The 10,463-nt window shown below is 44.7% G+C and overlaps 1 protein-coding gene across 1 annotated transcript in view; it reads right to left on the reverse strand.

Moving 5' to 3' along the window:
* LOC105241345 (collagen alpha-4(VI) chain) overlaps positions 1-10,463 on the reverse strand; it is a 106,238-nt gene that overhangs the window by 7,369 nt on the left and 88,406 nt on the right. The window contains exons 34-36 of the mRNA XM_034662019.1: positions 3,626-3,716; positions 1,623-2,306; positions 225-321 (exon numbers count right to left, since the gene is read on the reverse strand). Coding sequence (XP_034517910.1) covers positions 225-321; positions 1,623-2,306; positions 3,626-3,716 — 872 coding nt within the window. The remainder of the gene's footprint in view (positions 1-224; positions 322-1,622; positions 2,307-3,625; positions 3,717-10,463) is intronic.

Below are 10,463 nucleotides of genomic sequence, written 5' to 3' on the forward strand. Positions count from 1 at the left end.
TACATCAGAATCAGGGGATGTACTGTATGGTGATTAACATAATATAATAAAATAAAATTAATTAAAAAATAATAATAATATCAGAGTTGTCAAACAGGAGCATCCTAGCCCCAGTGGTTTGGGTCAGGTCAAGGACCTGGGATCACCTGTGACCTTTCTTTAGGGAGACAGTCTCCTGCAGGGAACAGAGCTGTGAGACAACCTCAGCTCTGCCTTCAACCTACCTCCTGATAGGCCTAAATTGTTGCAGCAAAGTGTCCCCTCGGTTTGGACCCCCACATTTCTCAATGAGCTCGGGGGATGGGTACTGGTTTATTCCACCTAAAAATAAAATAAAAAATTAAATCAAGTCAAACCAAGCATAAAATAATGTAAAACTTAAAAATAAAAGCATAAAAACAAAATATTATCCATTAAGGCATAAAATTTAAAAGACAAAAAAGCATAAAATAAAATCAAATATAAAATAAAAAACAAAAAAATAAAAATAAAATCAAATAAAACATAAAGACCAAAAAAAATCCACTGATATAAAATGAAAAAATATAAATTCAAATAAGGCATAAAACAAACACCAAAATAAAAGCAAAGAAAATAAAATAAAAACCAAACAAAATAAAAACACAAAAGTCATCCTATCACATAAATAAAATAAAATCAGAACATAAAAGTGTATGCCAAAACATAAGATTAGACCTAACACAATACTTTAAAAATTAAGTAAAATGAAATTGAAACGGACTAGAAAAGTGATTCCCCAAGACTGCTTCTCCCTCAGAGTCACTAAGCCACCAGCTATCTATTAGAATTCTCTCCTCCAGAGAGGGATAAAGAAAGGGGGGGTAATCAGAAAGGGGAATGAAGCATGAGAAACTATGGACTCTGAGAAACAAACTGAGGGCTTCAGAGGGGAGGGGGGTGGCGGAATGGGATAGACCAGTGATGGGTAGTAAGGAGGGCACGTATTGCATGGTGCACTGGGTGTTATACACAACTAATGAATCATCAAACTTTACATCAAAAACCAGGGATGTACTGTATGGTGACTAACATAATATAATAAAAAAATATAATAATAATAAAAAAAAAGAATTCTCTCCTCCACCTTCTACAGATAAGGAATCAGAATCCACATTTTAACAAGATCCTTGAAAGATATATGTGCACATTAAAATTTGAGAAGCACTGTTATATGGTACTGGATTTAGTAATCCATAGTCCTGGATATAGGAATAACAATAACTATTCCTTATATTTGTACAACACTGGTGCTTTCAAAGTCCGTCCACACGTACATTTGAATGCAGGTTTCACAGATAAGGAAGAGACTGTAATTCTCATTTTGGTAAAAGGGAAAATCAAGAGGTTAAGTAGAAACCTGAGACCTCCCAGCCACCAAACAAGAAGGTCCAGGTAAGAAACCAGCACTAGGCTTGGCACAGTGTCAGGGCAATGATAGCTCAGGGGATTTCAGGAAAGGGGGTGGGGGGTGCTCTCTGGGGACTCCCCAGGGGACACACTCAGCAAGGGTGAAGGTGCACCAGGCACCTACCTACTCATGCAAATACCAGGCTCTAGTAAGTTCCTCTCCCCACCCCACCCGGGGCATCCCTGGTGCTTACTTTTTAGAAGGTTCAGGAAGGCCCGTGTGAATCCCTGGGCATAGGCTACTTCCTGGCCTGAGATTCCCTCCAGATGCAGCAGGTGCTGCTCAGTGGGGAGGCTGGCCACACCCTCCAGCTCGGCCAGCTCCTGGGTACCCACACCCGGGCCCAAGGCCAGCACAAACAGAGTGATGCCCTTGCACTTGGCCTCCAGAGACAGAGCCCTCAGCTTCTCCTTGTCCCAGCTGCTGGTCTCACTGGCAACGATGGCGAAGAGGACCCGCACCGGCCGGGGCAGAGGGGCTGCCAGGAGCACCTTCTCCAGCATCCACTCCAGGGCGTGTCCCAGGGCCGGAGCTCCCCGCAGAGGGCGGCTAGAAGCCTCGCGGAGGAACCTCCGCATCTGTATCTTTTGGCCGTAGGAGGTCAGGTGGAAGCCCTCCAGCACAGGGGGGCGCCCCGCACCCGGCCGGAAGTCTGGAGTTGTATGCATCACCAGCGCAGCGCGCGCCCCACGGGGGAACACGCTCGGCTGCGCCACCACCTCCAGGTCGTCCAGCGCGGCATCCACTAGACTCAGGGCGGTGCGGTACACGTCAGCACCAACGCTGTGGGAGCTGTCCACCACGAATGCCACGTCCATGTCCCCTGCCAGGGGTCCGGGCGCGCTCTGCTCACACTCCGGGTCTGGTCTGCACTTGTCTGGGGTGGAAGCGCCAGGAGAGGTTGGGGTTACCACGCATCCCTTTCCTTCCCACGCAAACACATTTCCAGACTCTCAGTAAGAATAGATGCTGCGGAGCGCTACTTGCGTTGTGTTAACAAGGCAAGCTGATGGGCAATGTAAGTGATCATGCCCGTTTCTCAGAACAATGAATTCAGACAATCTAATCCTATGTTTAATATATTTAACCACTAGGCCATGGCTTCCTAATCTCCAGGTTCACAGACACCTGCCTGGTTCAGTCCTGGCTCTCTTACTGGGTATGCGACCTTGGGCAAATTATTCAGCCTTCCCCATGCTTGTTTCATCTGTCAGGTGGAGATAATGATGATAACAACAGTATGTCCCTAATGAGGTTGTTCGTGAGGGTTCAATAAAAACCGAGTTACTGTATGTGCGCGCTCAGGACAACGCCCAGTGTGCAGCAGGGGCTCAAGCTCAGTAAGCACCAGCTAGGCTCGCGCTTCTACAGGACAAGGGACCACAGCCCGGAGAGACCATGTGTCAGGTGATATGATGGGTGCGGAAGCAGCTCATGAACTGTGACGTACTCGACAAACAGCAGTCACTGTGTTTGACGTGACCAAGTTCTCAGGGCCAAATCTCTCACAGCAGGGTTAGGTCTAAGTGTGGAACAAGTAGAGGGAACAATTAAATCCCCTTTCAATTTCGCCTATAGGACTCACTCTGGCCCCAAGTGCCATGGGGGTGGATGGGAGCTCTTCGCACTTGGGCGTGCGTGGGCTTCGGCACGAAGTTCCCTCTGGCACAGATTAACATGGAATGCAGATTTAGTGATGGAGCCAGAGACACAGAGACGCTGAATGACTTGCCAGTATCCCACTGGTGGTCAATGGCAGTTCCAGGCTGAGAACCCAGGATTCTTGACTCTTAGTTCAGAGGTCTGCCTGGCACACTAAGGGCCCCCTACGTAGGGAACACAAACCCAGCCATCCACAGGAGCCTGGCTGGACAGGTAAATAAGCAGAGAGGACCAGGAGCAAGACGATAGGGATGGAAGGGACTGCGGGCACTCAGAGACACTTGCCCCATCAAAAGAGGTCAGGCACAACTCAGGTCAGGCTGACTGTGGCCACAAAGGAATACAGTGTCTGTGATTCTCAAGACGATTCCTAAGAAAAACTGGGAACCCGAACTTCACAGGAATTCCCAGATTCTAAGACTCTGCACGTATTCAGGTGAATATGATCTGCAGAACAGATCTGGCCTGTGACCACCAGCGAATCCATCCTGTCCTAAAGACACCAGTCCCATCAGACACACTGTCTGGGCTCACCGTAGCAGAGAGTGCAGTGGGCCATGTGCTCCAGATCCTGCTGCCTCTCGGTCTCCCAGACGAGCAGGTGAAATCTGTTGGTTCCATCCATCTAAGCCAAACACATAGACGAGTTTATCAGTAGTGGAATTAAATTTCAAGTCATTTCTTTTATGATTTTTCTAGCTCAGGTGAGAAAGACATTCATATGATAGTTTTACAGAATATATGTAATTATATACAGATAATCTGGTATTACCTACTACGGTTATTTATTGCCATTTAGTTCTCTAGTTCTAACCTGGAGAGTATACTATCATTGCTGTGGGGACATGCCGGTCTTCAGATTCCCAATGCGTGTAAAACTCAGCCAGTGTTGTGTTGTGTTGGAATGAAGGTCAGGAAGTTGAAGATTCAATCATTTATAAATTCCATAAATGTTTAGTGATTGTCGACAGTACCCAAGATGCAGTGCGGTGAGAGTTATGAACACGAACAGGAAGACTCTTCGAGGAGGTGGTCATACAGGTCATACACCATTACAAAGGAAAGAGGTAGATACCATAAGGGAGGTCTTTCTAGCATATTCCTGGTGTTCAGGGCTGGTAGATACCAAAGCCAGAAGGCAAGAGTTGAGGAGTCAGGGAAGGCTTTGTAGGGATGGCAAATTTATTTATCTCCTTCCTTCAAACTTTCCAATTATGATTAATGGAATAACTGACATTAAAGCTTAAAAGCAAACTATTAATAATAGCAACAATAAACCCAACAAGTTCATGTGACAACTAGTTAATCAACAAACCCATTCCCTGGGGCACCTGGGTAGCGCAGTCTTATGCCTCTGCCTTAGGTGATCGAGCCCCACATCAGTCTACTCCGCTGGGAGCCTGCTTCTTCCTCTCCCACTCCCCTGCCTGTGTTCCCTCTCTCACTGGCTGTCTCTCTGTCAAATAAATAAATAAAATCTTAAAAAAAAAAAAAAACTCATTCCCTCTTCTTCCTAGAGCCACAACTAGATGACATTTTCCACTGTCCCTTGTAGTTAATTGGGACCACAAGTAGGTGGTAGGTCCCTAGCCAATGCCATGTGGGTGGACACCATTTCTAGCGTATGCGTGATACTGTGTGTGCACGTCTGCCAGCCAAATGTAGATGACTCAGAAAAAGGAGGACTTTCTGCATGATGGGGCCATGGATAGGAGCCCAGGTCCTGAAGTGGCTGCCGAGAGCAAAACACTCCTCACCTCCACACCCACCTCCACAGGGACCCACATTCACTTGTGACAGATAGCAGAAAGAATACTTTATTATGTTAAGCCACTGAGACTTGGACGTGAATGTTTCCGCAGTTAACCTTCCCTGACAGATGCTGATTATTTGCAGGACTTCCACCTCAAGATGAAATTTGGAATGCTGTCAGATTATTTCTCTCTGGATGTGAGGTGGATATCTAAGATTAGTTGTGTCCATCACATTGTCTGCTTTCTGTCAAAACGTGAAGGACAGGGCCCCACCATGGGGCAGCTCTTCCTCCCTCATCCCTGAGGCCAGCACCAGGTAGGCTCTGGACTGGCCTCTGGAATCAAGGTGCTAGGGACATGAAGCTGTCATGCTAGTCCTCAGGGAGAGAAGACAGGCAAAGGTTACTCTGGAAAAGAATCTTCTGTTACATGTCCTCCTGACAGAGCATTCAGTCTTTCTGTTTGGGACTGCAGCATATCCTCAACTTTAGCTCTCAGAGTGAGTGTACGTGAAAGAAAAACCCATGTGGAGAAAGAAATATAAAGAGTTGAACTTTTGTTTATGCAAATGTAACACAAAAACAACATGGGAACTTTCCCAGGACTCTTGAGAAGAAAGGCAAAATGCATCCTCTCTTGTTCCTCACCTGGTTATGCTTTTTCCTGACTCAATTCAAATCAACCAAGACTGATTAAATAGCTACTAAATAGAAGTCTTAACAAGCCCTTCAGAGATACAAAAATGACAGTAACACCTTCAAAGAGCATAAAACCTAGCAGGAAGGACAAACAATTTTCAAGAAAGAAAGAGGTCCAATAATATGTTTTAGGAACACAGGAAGAAGGGGTTCATTTGAAGTGTGGGGGATAGAGGGAGTCTGATGAAGATAGTGATATCTGGCACTTTGGAAAGAATGAGTAGGATACTTACTTAGCAAAGAAGCCGGTGAATAATTACACTGCAGAGGAACAGCATGTACAAAGGCCCAGGGGTAGATAGTGGTTGTCTATAGAAGTCTCCTTAGTGTTTCCACTACCCAGAGATTCGAGAACACCACCTCCAATGTGCAGCTACACAGCACATCTGAAATCCTGGAACCCCCTGCCAGGTGGTGGAAGCTGGCATGAAGAAAAAGGGCAGACTTGCCAAAATTCAACATTCGGATCTATTCCACATGGTCATCAAACCAAATGGATCTAAAAATCACCAGGGATTAGAGAGAACAGTGGAGGCACATTGATCACTTTACTGGAAATCACATGAGGCAGTTTGAAAAGCTGCTGAGGGGCGCCTGGGTGGCACGGTCGTTAAGCGTCTGCCTTCGGCTCAGGGCATGATCCCAGTGTTATGGGATTGAGCCCCACATCAGGCTCCTCCGCTGGAAGCCTGCTTCTTCCTCTCCCACTCCCCCTGCTTGTGTTCCTTCTCTCGCTGGCTGTCTCTCTCTGTGTCAAACAAATAAATAAAATCTTTAATAAAAAAAAAAAAAAAGAAAAAGAAAAGCTGCTGAAACCAGGATCCACGGCAGTGTTCCAGCAGCTATGGGAAGACTGGGATAACCCGAGGAGCACCCATTTTATTTCAAGAGGTGAAGGGAAATGCTGAGTTCGTGTACATTATTTTTCAATCACAGGAAGCATAGGTGAAGTGTGCTATAAAATGCAGAGATTGTGTGAATCTTTAAAGTGGTATGAAAGACGTAAAAGAAATTCAAACATCTCCCCAAGTTTGGTCCTGGGAAGAGTCCAGCGCAGCACTACCGGATTCGGTGTCAGGATCCCAGGTCCTAGTCCTTGATCTGCCAACTTGGGCTGCATGACCTTGGACAAGGCTCTGGAGCCTCAGATTCCTCAGCAATAGAGTTTTGAGGGTCGGAATGGATGCCACAAGTTTTCTTCCTGTTTCAACACAGCCTGGTCCTCAGCTCTAATGTTCTGTATTTGCCTCATGTTCAGGACACTGTGTTACCTTTTCTACTCCGAGCAACTCAGAGGATGTAACTCTTCCATCTGTTGTCCTTTTATTGGAAAATTACCAAATTCAACTGAATTGGAATAGTTACAAAGCTTACATCTTTTTAAAAACTTTTCTTCGGAAAAATAATTTTGTGATCAAGCTTAAAATTTTTACTTTTCTTGCAAAAATAAAGCTGTGGGAACAAGTGCACAGAAACACAATGGAAGCGCATAAGGAAAGATGATTCAGTATAGATTCATCCATACCTAATTGTCATTAATGAACCTCTAATTACTTTGAATTTGGACTTGTCAACATGGGCCTAGTCATTGATACGGTAAACAAGATAATTCCTGGGAAAACTCAAGCAGAGAGACAGTGTGGGAGGGAATCCAGTATGAGATGAGGAGAAAATTGGCTCTATGAGTCTTACTGCAAATTCCCATCAGCACCAGAGAAGGAAATTTCAAAAACAGAGTACTTAATCACAGACTAAGTGATCTGCTTGAGATGCAAAGCTTTATGGTAGTTTGAATCAACGCCTTTGGCAATTCTCTCAACCAGCTTCATTCCTGAATGCCCAGCTGTGGTCTGTTGGAACTAGCTGTGTGCTACAGACAGAAGTGTATGTAGGGGAGAAGACGTGGCACGTGGATTTGCATTCATATCCTCTTTTATTTCACAGACAGAAAGACATTTTTTCAAAGGATTCAGATAACCCTCAAACCCTGGCGCCCAATTTTTAAAGAAGTCCCCATGAGCCCTGAGCTGGAGAGACCCACAGGGTTCAATCCAATGTTTCAGCTGCTGTATAAAGCTGCCAGGGTCATGGGACAATGTTCATTCCTGGGGCTGAGCTGGGGGAGGCTCTTGGCTTGGACGGATAGGAATAGAAGGGAAGAAAGCAAGTGCTGGGGAGGAAGATTTGCCTCGGACAGAGGGAGAGCTAACTGGGCCTTAAGGAGGGAGACTTAGAAACCATCTGGCTTCCAGTTGAGGCAAGGACTTGTGGAACAAGGGGAACTGGGCAAAGTAGGGAAGGAGGCAGATGGAGAAAGTAGTCACGCAACCTGTGACTAACCCCAGGAGCTTGAGTCCCGCCCCGGCGCCTTGCAGTTGGCGTGGTCCCATCCCACCAAGGCTGCCGTGAAACAGCTGCCACCTCCTGGACTTCCCAGCTAACATTAGGGGTTGGCATTGGATTGAGGTGGCAGGTGGCAGAATGGGACTTGGAAACCTGACAGATTGGAGTACAAATTCCAGGACTACGCAGTTTAAAACAAGTCGTTTTATATCTGACCTTCCCTTACCTCATCTGGGAAATGTAGATTATCATTATTAACTTGTGGGATAGCCATGAGAATTAGACCAACACTCCTCAAACTTTAACACTCATGCAAACCATCTGGGGATCTTGTTAAAAATGCAGAGCCTGGGATGGTGCCCCTGTCAGGCTCCACTCCACACTCAGCACGGAGTCTGCTTAAGATTCTCCCTCTCCTTCTCCCCTGCCCCTCCCCCTGCTTGAGCTCGTTCTCTCTCTAAATAAATAAATAAATTTTAAAAAATCTTTTTTTTTTAAGATTTTATTTATTTATTTATTTGACAGAGATAGAGACAGCCAGCGAGAGAGGGAACACAAGCAGGGGGAGTGGGAGAGGAAGAAGCAGGCTCATACGGAAGAGCCTGATGCGGGGCTCGATCCCATAATGCCGGGATCATGCCCTGAGCCGAAGGCAGATGCCCAACTGCTGTGCCACCCAGGCGCCCCTAAAAAAATCTTTTTTAAAAAATGCAGAGCCTAATTAATTAGATTGGGGATAGAGTCTGAGATTTGGCATTTCTCATGGACCTGGGCAATGCTCGTGCCACTGGTCCCAGGACCACATTTTGAGTAGTGATGGGTTAAGGTGACATGAAAACCACGTAGCATGGTGGTTGGAACTTCATAGATGCTATGAAATGGTAATAATTATGGCTATCCACAGTATACACATAGGAAGTGTCAGTCCGATGTCCCTGTGAGCACTACCTCTTAGAAATCTTACAACAAATCTGTGAGTTTATCCCCATTTTATAGGTGAATAAGTTGAGGCCCAGTGTCAAGAAAACATGTCCAGATAACATATGGGACAAAAACAGAGTGTGAAGTCTCATTGCCTAATTCCTTCCCTTGGTTGCTGATCCTGGCCTTAGAGCAGTAACAGTCTAATGGAAAACAGCAACACACAAGGCCTCAGCAGTAGGTTACCCATGGCCTCTGAAAGAGCCTCTCCAGGCAAACCAATACTTTCTTAAAAAAAAAAAAAAAAAAAAGTCCTCCCATAATTTTTCTGAATCCTGAGATTACACCAAAACTTAAAATCACCCCCCTCCGTTTTTTTGACCTTCCTCTTAATGTTTCTATCCTTTAAAGCTGATTTTTCTTATCTCCATAATAGCCAGCATTCTATTGTTTGGGATTCTTCTTTTTTAATATGCAGAAATAAAAAGACGGGTAGTTCATAGATTTATCTCATAGTGTTGTAAAGATAAAATGAATTAATACATGGGAAGAATTTAGAACTCCTAAACTCTCTTCCTGTTCTTGACTTTTGAACTCAAAATCTCATTGCTGATGCGAATTCCAGACCTTCAACAAGTTATTTAACTTCTCTGTGTCTCAGTTTCATCATCTGAGAAATGGGTCCATAATAATTACCTCACTGGGTTGTTATAAAGATTAAATGAATCAATAAGTGGAAAGATCTTAGCACAGTGTCTGAGTCAATAAACGTGAGCTATTTTCCTAGGCACTGTTTCAAGGGAAAGTGTACTAGACTTTTCATAAAGAAAAATGAAATTAGAAACCTGGCACTCAAATTGCATTTTCCCTGCAATCTTCTGCTTTTTAACTTTAAATAAAGGGGGGCAAATATTTTGAGATACATACAGGCAATTGGATCTAAGCACAAATAGTTCAATGTGCAAAACTGGGGTTTTTTTAGGACTGACTCAATGGATGGCTTTAAAAAAATCTTTTCAATATGCCCCATAGCCTCCAAAAACATTTAAATGGACTGAGAAGTTTGGGCATCTGTTTATATAATCATTTCAAATTGAACAACCATCATGTTTCCAGAAGAAGCATGTGGGCATTGTTCTGTGAAATAAAATAACATAGAGGTGAAAGACAAAAGCCTCACAGAACGTCAAAGACATGCCTCAGGCAGATAAGTCCGAAGACAAATTATAGGATATTCCTACTCTCCTAACAGGACCCCCTAAGGATAATGCACAGAGGAGGGGGGAGGTTGAGGGCTGTGATAAGCCCAGTTATGAAGAAATGAGGGTTTTTCTGACAGGCCCTGAGAAGGGAGTTGTCATTTTTATGGTTTCTCTCCTTGCCGGTGTCAACAGAAACGAGGTCATCCATTACACTGGAGCTGGCAAGCACCATTTAGCACCATGTAACATTTCTACATTGTTTCATTTAGGAAACAGAATTGATTTCCAGCATCCCGGGGCAAGAATATATCCAAGAAACAGAAAGGAGAACAGACAGAAATGACAGAGCTGAGGTCCAAGCTGGCAGATTCTTTTCACATACCATTTATATCCTTTTACCTGGAATCGGAAGGAAGGAAGGAAGGAAGGAAGGAAGGAAGGAAGGAAGGAAGGA

The sequence above is a fragment of the Ailuropoda melanoleuca genome, chromosome 6, assembly GCF_002007445.2.
Source record: "Ailuropoda melanoleuca isolate Jingjing chromosome 6, ASM200744v2, whole genome shotgun sequence".
Lineage (NCBI taxonomy): Eukaryota > Metazoa > Chordata > Mammalia > Carnivora > Ursidae > Ailuropoda > Ailuropoda melanoleuca.